The sequence below is a fragment of the Schistocerca americana genome, chromosome 1 (assembly GCF_021461395.2).
Source record: "Schistocerca americana isolate TAMUIC-IGC-003095 chromosome 1, iqSchAmer2.1, whole genome shotgun sequence".
Taxonomy (NCBI): Eukaryota; Metazoa; Arthropoda; class Insecta; order Orthoptera; family Acrididae; genus Schistocerca; species Schistocerca americana.
Window position 1 is genome coordinate 256,531,142 of NC_060119.1, and position 13,846 is coordinate 256,544,987.

Consider the following 13,846-nt stretch of genomic DNA (forward strand, 5'->3'; position numbering starts at 1 on the left):
TCCTCAATGATACAGATGCTGAAGATCCAATGTACTCTTCGTCTTCCAAAGCGAAAAACATCGATGACAGTCACCTTTCTGCTGCAAATGGACGTTTCAAGACCTACGGCCATGTCACGCACCATCTGAGATTCAATCTTCGACTTGCATTTGCATGGAGATTCATTGCCTCTGACTAGCTATATGCGATTGATGGAGTTGTATAGTCAAGGACACCTAATAGTATGCAAAGCCGCTGCTGGAGAGTCACCACATGATGACTTCCTTCACCAGGCCCCTGAAGTCATCCACCAGTCTCCCGCTCCAGAACCAGCATAACACAGAACAGTATCTCACATTTCCGTCTCGCCAGGACCACCAGCCCTATCGTCTGACTCCAGTTACAGATTGTTCCGTCCGTCACTTACGATTCAACTCTAAATATCGTTGACACTTGAGAGCGGACGGAGGAAGTAACGTGGAAAGTAAATCGTCTGTAGTATTTCACGTGCAGTGTAGATCCTTTGATTAATGATACTGTCCCAGAACTTAGAATAAATAAATGATACATGACTCTCTTTGCCGTTGACTGTGCGCGCAGCGAACTATTGCTTGTTGGGTCGAATAAAATTCGTTTTCATACGATACATACAACAGAAAGATTGTACATCTTTTGTGACATGACTAAACACACTACCGGCCATTAAAATTGCTACACAAAGAAGAAAAGCAGATGATAAACGGGTATTCATTAGACAAATATACTAGAACTGACATGTGATTACATTTTCACGCAATTTGGGTGCATAAATCCTGAGAAATCAGTACCCAGAACAGCCACCTCTGGCCGTAATAACGGCCTTGATACGCCTGGGCATTGAGTACAACAGAGCTTGGATGGCGTGTACAGGTACAGCTACCCATGCAGCTTCAACACGATATCACAGTTCATGAAGAGTAGTGACTGGCGTATTGTGACGAGCCAGTTGCTCGGCCACCAATGACCAGACGTTTTCAATTGGTGAGAGATCTGGAGAATGTGCTGGCTTGGGCAGCAGTGGAACATTTTCTGTATCCAGAAAGGCCCGTACAGGACCTGCAACATGCAGTCGTGCATTATCCTGCTGAAATATAGGGTTTCGCAGGGATAGAATGAAGGGTAGAGCCACGGGCCGTAACACATCTGAAATGTAACGTCCACTGTTCAAAGTGCCGTCAATGGGAACAAGAGGTGACCGAGACGTGTAACCAGTTGCACTCCATACCATCACGCCGGGTAATACGCCAGTATGGCGATGACGAAACACGCTTCCAATGTGCGTTCACCGCGATGTCGCCAAACACGGATGCAACCATCATGATTCTGTAAACAGAACCTGGATTCATCCGAAATATGACGTTTTGCCATTCGTACATCCAGGTTCGTCGCTGAGTACACCATCGCAGGCGCTCCTGTCTGTAATGCAGCGTCAAGGGTAACCGCATCCACGGTCTCCGAGCTGATAGTCCATGCTGCTGCAAACGCCGTCGAACTGCTGGTGCAGATGGTTGTTGTCTTGCAAACGTCCCCATCTGTTGACTCAAGGATCGAGACGTGGCTCCACGATGCGTTACAGTCATGCGGATAAGATGCCTGTCATATCGACTGCTAGTGATCCAGCACGGCGTTCCGTATTACCCGTCCTGAACCCACCAATTCCATATTCTGCTAACAGTTGTTGGATCTCGACCAACACGTGCAGCAATGTCACGATACGATAAACCGCAATCGCGATAAGCTACAATCCGACCTTTATCAGAGTCGGAAACGTGATGGTACGCATTTATCCTCCTTACACGAGGCATCACAACAATGTTTCACCAGGCAACGCCGGTCAACTGCTGTTTGTGTATGAGAAATCGGTTGGAAACGTTCCTCATGTCAGCACGTTGCAGGTGTCGTCACCGGCGTGAACCTTGTGTGAATGCTCTGAAGAGCTAATGATTTGCATATCACGGCATCTTCTTCCTGTCGGTTAAATTTCGCGTTGTAGCACGTCATCTTCGTGGTGTAGCAATTTTAATGGGCAGTAGTGTATTTAGAAGCTGAGCCAGCTCAGTACCTGGACGGATTGCTAAAATTAATTTCTAATACGAAGACTTTATCCAAATAAGGGGTACATAAGTACGGCACTGTCATCATGGACAGGTATTCAGCTGCTCTTTCCGCCTAGTAACAGTCAGTGTGCAAGCTAAAAATGTTTTTCGGTGTACGTTACTGATCGGTGTGTTACCCTGAGAGCGATGTCCTTGGCCCTGGTGCGGAGAGTCTCGTTGGGCGTTGCGGCGTCCTGGTCCAGCAGCTGCCGCACCGTCAGGTAGGCCCACAGCCGCTCTGCTGACGTCACGTTGACCACGGCGGGGGCCGGTACGGCGTCTGTCGCGTTGCCGTCCCTGCTCCTCACGGCACACCACGGCTCTCTGGTCCCGGAGGACAGCCGGCCCGCCACCACCAGCTCCCCGCCGCCAAACAGCGTCGGGAACTTCACCGTCGTCAGTGAGTTCTCGTCCACCTGTTCAAAAACAGATATTTTAAACAACCCAATATTCATATCTACACTGACGTCGCCTAAGTCATGCGACATTAACATGCACACGAACAGATGGAAGTAGCATCGCGTACGCAAGGTATAAAGGAGCAGGGCTTTGGTAGAGCTGTCATTTGTACCTAAAAAAAAAAATGCTCAAATGTGTGTGAAATCTTATGGGACTTAACTGCTAAGGTCATCAGTCCCTAAGCTTACACACTACTGAACCTAAATCATCCTAAGGACAAACACACACACCCATGCTCGATGGAGGACTCGAACCTCCGCCGGGACCAACCGCACATCATTTGTACTCAGGTGATTCATGTGGAAAGGTGTCGGACGTAATTATCGCCGCACTACGGGAATTAGCAGACTTTGTATTTAGAATGGTAGTTAGAGCTAGCTAGACCCATGGTACATTTCATTTCGGAAATCGTTGCGAAATTCAATATTCTGTGTCAAGAGTGTGCCAAGAATACCAAATTACAGGCATTACCTCTCACCACGGACAACGCAATGGCCGACAGCCTTCACTTAACGACCGAGAGCAGCGGTTTTTGTGTAGAGCTGTTAGTGTCAACAAACAAGCAACACTACGTGAGGAAACCGCAGAATTGATGTCAGACGTACGATGAACGTACCTGTTTGGAAATCGAAATTTCACGTTGATGGGCTGTGTAAACAGACAACTGACGCAAGTGTCCCTGCTAACATTGCCTGCAGCGCTTCTCCTGGGCTCGTGACAATATCGGTTGGACCACAGACGACTGGAAAACCGTGGACTAGTCGGATATGTCCCGGTTTCAGTTGGTAAGAGCTGATCATAGGGTTCGAGTGTGGCGGAGAACCCATGAAGCCTTGGATGAAAAAATGGTTCAAATAGCTCTGAGCACTATGGGACTTAACTTCTTAGGTCATCAGTCCCCTAGAACTTAGAACTACTTAAACATAACTAACCTAAGGACATCACACACATCCATGCCCGAGGCAGGATTCGAACCTGCGACCGTAGCGGTCACGCGTTCCAGACTGTAGCGCCTAGAACCGCTCGGCCACCGTTGCCGGCGCCATGGATGAAAGTTGTCAACAAGGCACTGTGAAATCGGGTAGTGGCTCCATAGTGGTGTCGGATTAGATCGAAAGGTTCTCTTATCCAACTGAACCGATCATAGGCTAGACTGCTTAGAGACCATTTGCAGCCATTCATGGACTTCATGTTCGCAAACTACAATGGAATTTTTATGGATGACGAAGCGCCCCATCTCTGGGCCACAACTGTTGCGATTGGTTGGAAGGACATTCTTGAGAATTCGTACGAATCATCTGGCCAGCCATCGAACATTTATGGTACATAATCAAGAGGTCAGTTCGTGCACAAAATCCTGCACTGGCAACACCTTCACAGTAATGGATGGCTGTAGATGAGCATGGCTTAATATTCCTGCAGGGGACTTCCAATGACTTGTTGAGTCCATGTCATGACGATTAGCTGCGCTATACTATGCAAAGGAAGATGCAACAGGATATTAGGAGGTATCCCTCGCCTTTGTTTTTTGTCACCACAGTGTATGCAGTTTCCGGTAATCAGGGGGCACTGCATTTCGTCATCACATCTGCCTCCGTACATTTACAACACCACTCTGTGGGCAACTAGATGTGTTACCGAAAGCCAGGACTTCTGGCGTGTTGTGACCAGGGAGCTGTGTGACGCCTGGAGTGTCTGTTGATCTGCTGGTCAACTCACTCAGTCCTGGCATGTATAAATACTTGCCATGCAGCTGACGAGATGCAGTGAATCTGTAACCGCTGTCGGGGAGGCTACTGCTGGGTGGCGCAGGAATTTTTGTCTGCTGGAGGAGCCATCTTCATCTGTAACCCCGCACAGCTGCCTGCTGTTTGTTCCAACATCAACTCCGATGGGCTGAGAGTCAAACTAGTACCCTTATAGCCACCAGCTCTCTTTGTGTTGACTAGTGCCAGGTGCTGTCAGCCAAACACTGGGAACCAGATTTGCTCCCCAGATGAAATCTCTTCCATCATCTGCCACTGCTGGTCCAAGCCACCAACTACACCTGCACTTGGTATAGTTATGCTAGTCAGCAGCATGTAGGATGGTGTGGTCTCTTGACCTTAATTTCTTACATATTCCGACCTCACCATCGTATCCTGCATGACAAGACGTTTCATTCGAGCCCAAACTCGATAGGGTAGAGTCAATTTTACGTATTTCCATTTAATCGATATGTAAATCTAATAAATAAATAGCAAGTGCGCCTCAAGATTAAAAAGTCGAGGCTGGCATACACAAACATTCAGAACACGACAGCCACAGGAGTTTTTGTTCAGCGGAGGCAACCAGCCCGCTGGAAAGTCCGTAGGAGGGTGATTTAGCACACAGCTGCGCCGGCAGGCTGACCACCCATGGACCAAAACAGTTTTTTGCCAGAGAAAAGGGATAATGGGTTTCGTGTTCATCTTAAAAGCAAACCCCGCTGGATTGTTTGGGAGAGAACCAGCATATGCATTTTTTGATGGACCTAGTGCACAGTTTCAGAGTTCTCACAGGTGGACAGTAAACGCCTAATGCAGATGCTATATATTTCCGGATTGGTCGGCTTAAACGGAGCGCCATTCTCCTGTTTGTAGGAGTAACGCTGATTGGCGGACTATTTCTGACGCAATGAGCTGGAGGAGTGAGAGAAAGACAGTTGATGATATACATTTTCGATTTTTGCGTGGAGAGGGATCGTTCCAGTGACGCTCTTGAAGCGGGAACATATAGAGGAAGTGAGCAGGCTTGTGCGTGTACGCAGAGAGCAAGGAACAAAGTATCTACTCAGTACTGCACTGAGAGAGCACCTCTGTCGCTAATGAATTGGAGTGATACTCTATTTTGAGTCACTCGTGATTAAGCGTTTGTTCACTGTGTTGGCCGCGACACTTAATGTGCGGTGTGAACACAGACAGAGTATTAGTTAGCGCCTGTGAGCGAACATTGAGTGGCATCGCAGTGGACTGGTTATCTGATCGGTGTACCACGCCAATAGTTAGACCAGGGGCCGATAGGAGTCCTTGACTTCATCAAGGTGTAGTGAGAGTTCGTTTGGCTAAGGTCAATCGAGATAGAAAGAGATAATTTTGTTAATTTTGAGCGGCGAACGACGCAGGCAGCAGTTGTTGCAGCTCACGGTATTGTTAGCTACAGCGCAGACGAGCCCCATCTTTCCTCCATTAGAAATAACGTACTTCATTCACGTCACTCGATTACATTTCTCACGCGACAGCCTCGATTGTACTTAGAAAAATTCAATCGGATAATTATTCAAGTTGCGTAGGTGTGGCTCTCAGCCATTCTGCTGAGTAAATAACATTTTTAAAGGTATATAAATTTCATTAACAGAATTCCTATCCATAAGAGGTAACCTCATATTCCGAAAAGAACCCAGAAATTTGTGTATTATTTTATAAATAAAAGTTTCACTTCATTTTCTCAGATTTTGCTACAAATAATATTTGCCGTTCATTTAATGTTTTGCTCACACTAACTAGCAATCCTCCAGTACCCAAGAATCCCACTAGTTACGTAAGAAAACAGAATATTTTTGTGTCTTTTCCTTACAGCGGACGACTCCGGAAGATATTTATTGCTGAAAGGTTTTCAGGTATTTTTGGTACGTTAGGAGCATCTGTCTGACTTCTGTAGTAGTGTGGGGTGGAAATTGCTTCTTGCAGGAGCCAAAGGGTACTTCTCAGATCTATCCGTTGCGCAACTCATCAACATAACACCCACACACTTACAAGCACCACACGTGATACAGCTCTGTCACTGTCCAGAAGTGCCTACCATGAAGGGTTGCCCCATTCCCAGTCTCCACTGAGTGATTATATAGCAAAACATAGCCTCAATGTGCCGTGAGTTCGTCGCCCCCCATCCGCTTGAGAGCGTGAGCATAGGATATCCATTGTTGGCTGAAGTTACTAAATCATAAATCAACTGCCTCCAACCTGCTTGTGGCTGATTTGCCCTTACTTATCCACTAAAGATCCCTGTGTCGTTAGGTTTGGAATCAGAAGAGCTACTGGGGGCTAACGACATTGTGGCTGCGGAGCAAGATAGGCAAATCCAGCAACAGTTCAGAGACAGCATTTAGCAGAAGGGTGCAAGTAAGTGTTGATTAGAAGCGTTATATGGGTTCGTAAGGTCATTTTTTTCTCTTAATGTGGTTGTATTTCACACACATTTGTTTTAGCTTCTGGAGTAACAGATTTTGAGCGAGAAGGTATGTGCCCAGGGGGCAACCCAGCCTTTACTTGATCAAGTCGCTAAAGTAGGAGCAGATAATTTAGAATTACTTAAGAAACTAGATAGCTTACTGGAAGAGAAAAGGGAACAGCCACCTCCTAGTGTGTCCCTGCCCGTCCTAGACGCTAGCACTGCCATATTGGGTTCTGATTAAGATGGGAGAAAACGTTTTGGCGTTCATGAGCAACCTACACATGGATTCAGAATTAGGAGGCTAGAACGATGAGCAGTTGTTGAGTATGGCTCGATTGTGGTTAACAGGGGACGAAACGGCATGTGTTTTGTGCCAACAGTTGTGGGGTACTCATCCCCTCCACGAACTGTGGGAAGTGTTATTGGACCACTGTTTGAGTAAAAACGCTTCTAGGTAGTTCCAGGAACAGCTGAATAATGAATAAACAGAAAATTTTGTGGACAGAATTAGGACAGTAAATAATCATCCTTTCAGCTTCTACAGGAAGCAGAGAAAAGGGCAATGTATGCACTATTTGACAGAAATAAATGCAGTGGCCAGACCTAGGGAGAGAGAAATCGTATTTAATACAGAAGTTACATGTTATCGGTGTGGTCAGCTAAGTTACATTTGGCGCATCTGCAGGTTGGACATTAGGATCCGGAATGTTAAACGAGGTTTTTACATGCACAAGATAGATTGATGCAAGGTGGAATTCGAATTCCAGCGTTAAACAGAAGCAGGATACTTGTGGCCACTGTGTGGTGTTACTGTAAATATGAGCTCCGAAAATCCTTGTGTGTAATCAGTGGGAGATTATTGTGTGACAGACTATGCAAAATACGTGGTCACAGGTATTTATGGCGAGTCAAAACGTACTTGGAGTATGAAATATATACCCACCTTCTTGTAGACTGAGTGTCATAGAGATAGTGTCCACTTGCTCAGTTTGACATTAGTGAACTTCTGAGTGAGAGGGAAAGATTTCCAGGCTTGTGTGGAAATGCTTCCTCGAGTTGGCAGCAATTGTCATGTCTTAAAGGGGCTGGGTTTTCTGAGTAGACATCATGCTGAAGTCGATCTGACATGCCAAACAATAGAGCCAGATGATGCATTGTACCACTGAGGCATTACAGCCAAGAAAAGTGAACTACTGTGAGGCACATTCCTAGACCAGGGGAAGTCTTCTCAGATTTGCCATTCAGTATTTTGTGTGTGGTTCAAGTTCAGGAGAGAATGAGGAACTGGACAAAGTGCAATGGTTAGTGTGCTGTAGAATATCGCGTGCGCAAGAGGTTGATGAAAGCTGGATAGTGATTGTCACGAAGCATAATTCCGGTTATTAGAAGTAGAGCTGTTATGAAGTGCACTGAGAGCCAATCTGGAAGACAAAGATTGGCTGGAAGATAAATATTTTCGTAGGGAGTTAAATATAAAATTCTCTAAGCCAGACAAGTCTGCCAATTTAGCTACAATGTGGGAGAAAGTATCGTATTTATAGGGAAGGGATAAGGGGGAAATGGAAAAACTGTTAGAAGAAAAAGCAGAGTTGTTTAACGCTCCCAGACCATTTTCAGTACCACGTATAATGAAGTAAAGGATTCCAACTGGAATGGGCTGCTGATGTACAAGAAACCATACCAAGTTCCACATCACTTCCAATCGGTGATGGAAAAGTATGTAAACCAACAGTTTCATTATAGCATTAAACAAGAAAGGATCAGCACTTGGAGGGGGGCAGCAACAGCAACGGTACCCTAGCAAAAAATAAATGGGATTGAGGTATATCGGTTTTGTTTAAGTGCTGGTATTTGATTCAGCTCAGTGATTGGTGCGTAGCCAGAGCCATATAGTACTGATACGTTAGATAACCGAGACAAGGCCGATATGTTACAACTATGGATTTGCGAAGTGGGTACCATCACTTGGAAGATCGACTCAAGACCACATTTATGTTTGCACCTGGTAGCACTGAAAGCCATTTGTACTGAAGAATGCACTAGTGATGTTTCAGAAGGGTGCTGCAAGGCTTAAAACCGAGACAATGTATGGTAAATTCAGTGTTTTCAAGGATATCCAAAACCGTGATGTAAGGTTATTGGATATGTTTAGTCGATTATAAGCAACACAGCTAACACTGGGTTCGGTGAAATACCATTTCGTCATGAATTAAATTCGCTGTTTACGCCATGTTATCGGCTAGTATGGTGTGTAAATAGACCCCTTTCCTGTATCACCCATGTGAGAATTTCCTGATTGTAATATAGAAAAAGAGCTGCACTCATTTCTAGCTTTGGTTATGCATTATAGAATGTTTGTGCCAAAACTTGCAGATATACTGAGATCTCTCACACCTAAAGAAGGGGAGAAATTTCACTGGGGACTAGACTGTGAAGAAGCCTTTGTGTAGTTAAAGGACCTATTAATCCCTGGTTCATATTGTCTTGTGATGCTTGCAACCATGCCTTAGGCTGCGTATTAAGTCAAGATGTAGATGGAGTAGAGAGTCCAATAGCCTGTGCTTCCAAGCAAGTAAATAAGGTGGAGAAGAATTATTCGACCAAAAAAAAAAAGAGACGATCATCCTGATTTGTGGTATCACATATTTCTGTCGTTTTTTTTGTACAGCAGATGGTCCAAAATAGTAGCAGATCATGCAGCCTTAAAATGGCTTACGGACCTGAAGGATCTACTTGATACAACGGGAATTACAGCTCTGTGATTCTGACACTGAAGTATCCATAACCTGGGAGAAACAATAATGTCGACAGCCTCTGTCAGAAAGTGCACGTAATAGAGTGTTTTGGCATTCCTGTAAACGAATAGCAGAATGCACAGGGCAGTGACCCAGATTGTCATCTGTTTGTAATACCAACAGACTAGCGCTGATGAAGGGGTGCTGTATAAATAAACGAACTGTGGATAACATATAATCATACTATAAAGTTTACATGATGAGATGTTGAGACGGCCCATGATTCCATCTTGGCAGCACAAAGGGGCAAAGAAATTACAGAATGATGTATTACAGAGAAGCATTTGTGATGGACACACAAGTGAGACATGGAAAACAGAGGTTACCAGAAGCCAGCCAACCGTTCCTAATGATTGATGTGAAAATTATTGAGCTAAGATGTGTCAATAGCAGGGAATTAGGACATTTTAATTATTAATGACCACTTCACATGCTCTGTGTCTATGATTGCTGTGCCAAATCGACAAGCAGAAACAGTAGTGCAAGCAATGGCTAACTACTGGAGCTTTAATTTTGGACACTGGAAGCCATGATAGCCAATCAGGGAACTAATTTTATATCTAACTTAAGAAGCAGTTATCTCAGTTCCTACAAATCTGGAAGACATGAACATTTGATCTGCAAGGTTATGGAAGAACAAGGTAGGTACATAAACAAGACCATAAATGAAATGTTGAGTAATATGTGAACAGTCACCATAGTAGTTGGCATACTTTGCTGTCTTATTTTATAGAAACATATAACTCGAAAGTGTATTAGATTACTGAGCTGTCATCTTATGAGTCCGTCTATGGGTGGAGGATCCCTTTCAAACTATACAAATGATCCCCTGGGTACGATGTGTCAACCTTACGTAGTTTTGCAAAAAGAGTAAGAGACATGGTGGCGTCAGGTACAGAAAGCAAATACCAAAGCCCTGGAGCAGCAAGAAGACAAATAAATGTTAAACTGCCTAAATTATAGACTGGTAATTGCATGATGCTATCCTACCCTAACATTCCTATGGGCAAAACGAATCAATTCGTTACATGGCATCAGGGACCCTATCAGATGGTCAAGATGACGTCTACAGTCACTGTGAAATTACAGCTTCTTATGCCTATTATCATAGTGCACATAGAGCAAGTTCGACCATTCAAATGTGCCGCAGAAGCTCTGCCGTAGTTGTTAGCAGCTTCCTCAAAGAGGAAGAAGGAGATGGAGGCAGGTGAAGAGTAAGGTAAAATCCAGCAAAGCGAGTAAATTCCACCTACAGCTATACCTGCCCCTCCATAAGCACTGAGATTGTGAAATCAGCATTGATAAATATGAGTTGATACTGAACACAATCTATTCACTGCTTTATCTGCTCTACCTTTCTTTTGAGACCCTGCCCACCGAAAAACTAAAATGCCTAAATTCCGACAATTCTCGTCCCCTGGACCAAATGATAGCAGCTCAGAATAATCCAGTTCCAATGGAACAGCTACTGGTACATGTAAGGCAACGACGCGGAGAGTATCAGCATCGTCTCCTTACATTAAGAACTTTTATTACAGCCATTCTCTTAGTTTTGATATTGATAGGCTCTACATATTGCTACCAACAAAAATTGAACAATTCAAACTTCACTCCATCTGCAGGTCTACGCCAACCATGTCATCCGTCTGGAGAAATTGCGTGGTAAGAATTCAGCAGTACCAGCAAGACTGAGACACCTGCCTGTCTGTACAGGCTACACAACAAAGTTGTGTTCAGTGTAACTAGCGAAATAAAGGTAATATATGTGTCCAGTATGAACTGTGTCTAAAGCAGTCAGTGCTACTACAGCAAGGAATTCAGAAGGTGGAATTTTTCAAAGAGGGGAAGAATGTAGCAATGCTGGCCAGAGCAAGCGATCGTTGCCATAATCGTGCTGCTTGCACTACTTCGTCGATAACCAGCCGTGTTACCAGAGTCCAGGACGCTTCTGCAATGTTTGGTACAGCAGAGCTTCATGATGCCTGGGGTGCACAAAGACACTGGTGTGTACAAATATTGGTAATCAGGTGAACAGGAGGCATTGAACTGTTGACGTCCATGGAGCAGGCTACTGCTGTGTGACCTACAGAATAATCATCACTCTGTCACCATGTACTGAAGCAGCACATCACCATCTATCACGGGACCAAGTGTCTTACAGTTTAGCATCAGCTCTAATGGGCTGAGAGTCTGACAAGTACACTTTTAGCCACCAACTCGTTTGCCATCTGCCTTTGCCAGGTACTGTGAATATCAGAGTACGCTATCCAGATGCCGTTACTTCTGTCACCGCCGATTGCTGGGCCGCGCCACCAAAATCCACTGCTCTCATCACAGCCATACTCTTGTGCAGCACCAGCACTTGATGTTGCCCTGCTGCAGACCAGGAATGCATACCATGCAAGGTTGCTTTGTTCTTGGGTCACCCACTCGCTTGGTATCATAGGTGACTACACAAAAACAGATGACGACAGTGGATTGTATGTTCGACACCCACTGACTACCTGTAGATCTGGGCACAAGATATCCTTTGTAGGCATAATAAATAAAAAAAACTTCTGCCTAGATCAATGTGGCTGGATTTTCCTTCGCATACTACTAGAAAAGTATGTGTCTAGCAAAAATATAGGGGAGGGAAAGGCTCCACCTTGGTAGAACAAACACATTAGGAAGTTGCTGAGACAGCAGAGAATTTTGCACAGTTGTTTTAAGCATAGTCACTGCCCCGCTGACAAACAGAAATTATGCGAAATGAAAGCAGCTGTCAAAAGGTCAAGGAGAGATTCTTTTAACGAAATGAAAGCAATATTTTATCTGCAGATTCTAAAAGTAACCCCAAAACATTTTGGTCGCACGTAAGATCTATGAAAGCTACAGATAATTCAATATATCTACATCTACATTTATACTCCGCAAGCCACCCAACGGTGTGTGGCGGAGGGCACTTTACGTGCCACTGTCATTACCTCCCTTTCCTGTTCCAGTCGCGTATGGTTCGCGGGAAGAACGGCTGTCTGACAGCCTCCGTGCGCGCTCTAATCTCTATAATTTTACATTCGTGATCTCCTCGGGAGGTATAAGTAGGGGGAAGCAATATATTCGATACCTCATCCAGAAACGCACCCTCTCGAAACCTGGACAGCAACCTACACCGCGATGCAGAGCGCCTCTCTTGCAGAGTCTGCCACTTGAGTTTGTTAAACATCTCCGTAACACTCTCACGGTTACCAAATAACCCTGTGACGAAACGCGCCGCTCTTCTTTGGATCTTCTCTATCTCCTCCGTCAACCCGATCTGGTACGGATCCCACACTGATGAGCAAAACTCAAGTATAGGTCGAACGAGTGTTTTGTAAGCCACCTCCTTTGTTGATGGACTACATTTTCTAAGCACTCTCCCAATGAATCTCAACCTGGTACCCGCCTTACCAACAATTAATTTTATATGATCATTCCACTTCAAATCGTTCCGCACGCATACTCCCAGATACACTCCTGGAAATTGAAATAAGAACACCGTGAATTCATTGTCCCAGGAAGGGCAAATTTTATTGACACATTCCTGGGGTCAGATACATCACATGATCACACTGACAGAACCACAGGCACATAGACATAGGCAACAGAGCATGCACAATGTCGGCTCTAGTACAGTGTATATCCACCTTTCGCAGCAATGCAGGCTGCTGTTCTCCCATGGAGACGATTGTAGAGATGCTGGATGTAGTCCTGTGGAACGGCTTGCCATGCCATTTCCACCTGGCGCCTCAGTTGGACCAGCGTTCGTGCTGGACGTGCAGACCGCGTGAGACGACGCTTCATCCAGTCCCAAACATGCTCAATGGGGGACAGATCCGGAGATCTTGCTGGGCAGGGTAGTTGACTTACACCTTCTAGAGCACGTTGGGTGGCACGGGATACATGCAGACGTGCATTGTCCTGTTGGAACAGCAAGTTCCCTTGCCGGTCTAGGAATGGTAGAACGATGGGTTCGATGACGGTTTGGATGTACCGTGCACTATTCAGTGTCCCCTCGACGATCACCAGTGGTGTACGGCCAGTGTAGGAGATCGCTCCCCACACCATGATGCCGGGTGTTGGCCCTGTGTGCCTCGGTCGTATGCAGTCCTGATTGTGGCGCTCACCTGCACGGCGCCAAACACGCATACGACCATCATTGGCACCAAGGCAGAAGCGACTCTCATCGCTGAAGACGACACGTCTCCATTCGTCCCTCCATTCACGCCTGTCCCGACACCACTGGAGGCGGGCTGCACGGTGTTGGG

At 45.4% G+C, this 13,846-nt stretch overlaps 1 protein-coding gene across 5 annotated transcripts in view; it reads right to left on the reverse strand.

Moving 5' to 3' along the window:
* LOC124563471 (inter-alpha-trypsin inhibitor heavy chain H4-like) overlaps positions 1–13,846 on the reverse strand; it is a 213,317-nt gene that overhangs the window by 93,667 nt on the left and 105,804 nt on the right. For all 5 annotated transcript variants that reach the window (XM_047130978.1, XM_047130977.1, XM_047130973.1 and 2 more), the window contains exon 10: positions 2,253–2,531. In XM_047130978.1, the coding sequence (XP_046986934.1) occupies positions 2,253–2,531 (279 nt within the window). The remainder of the gene's footprint in view (positions 1–2,252; positions 2,532–13,846) is intronic.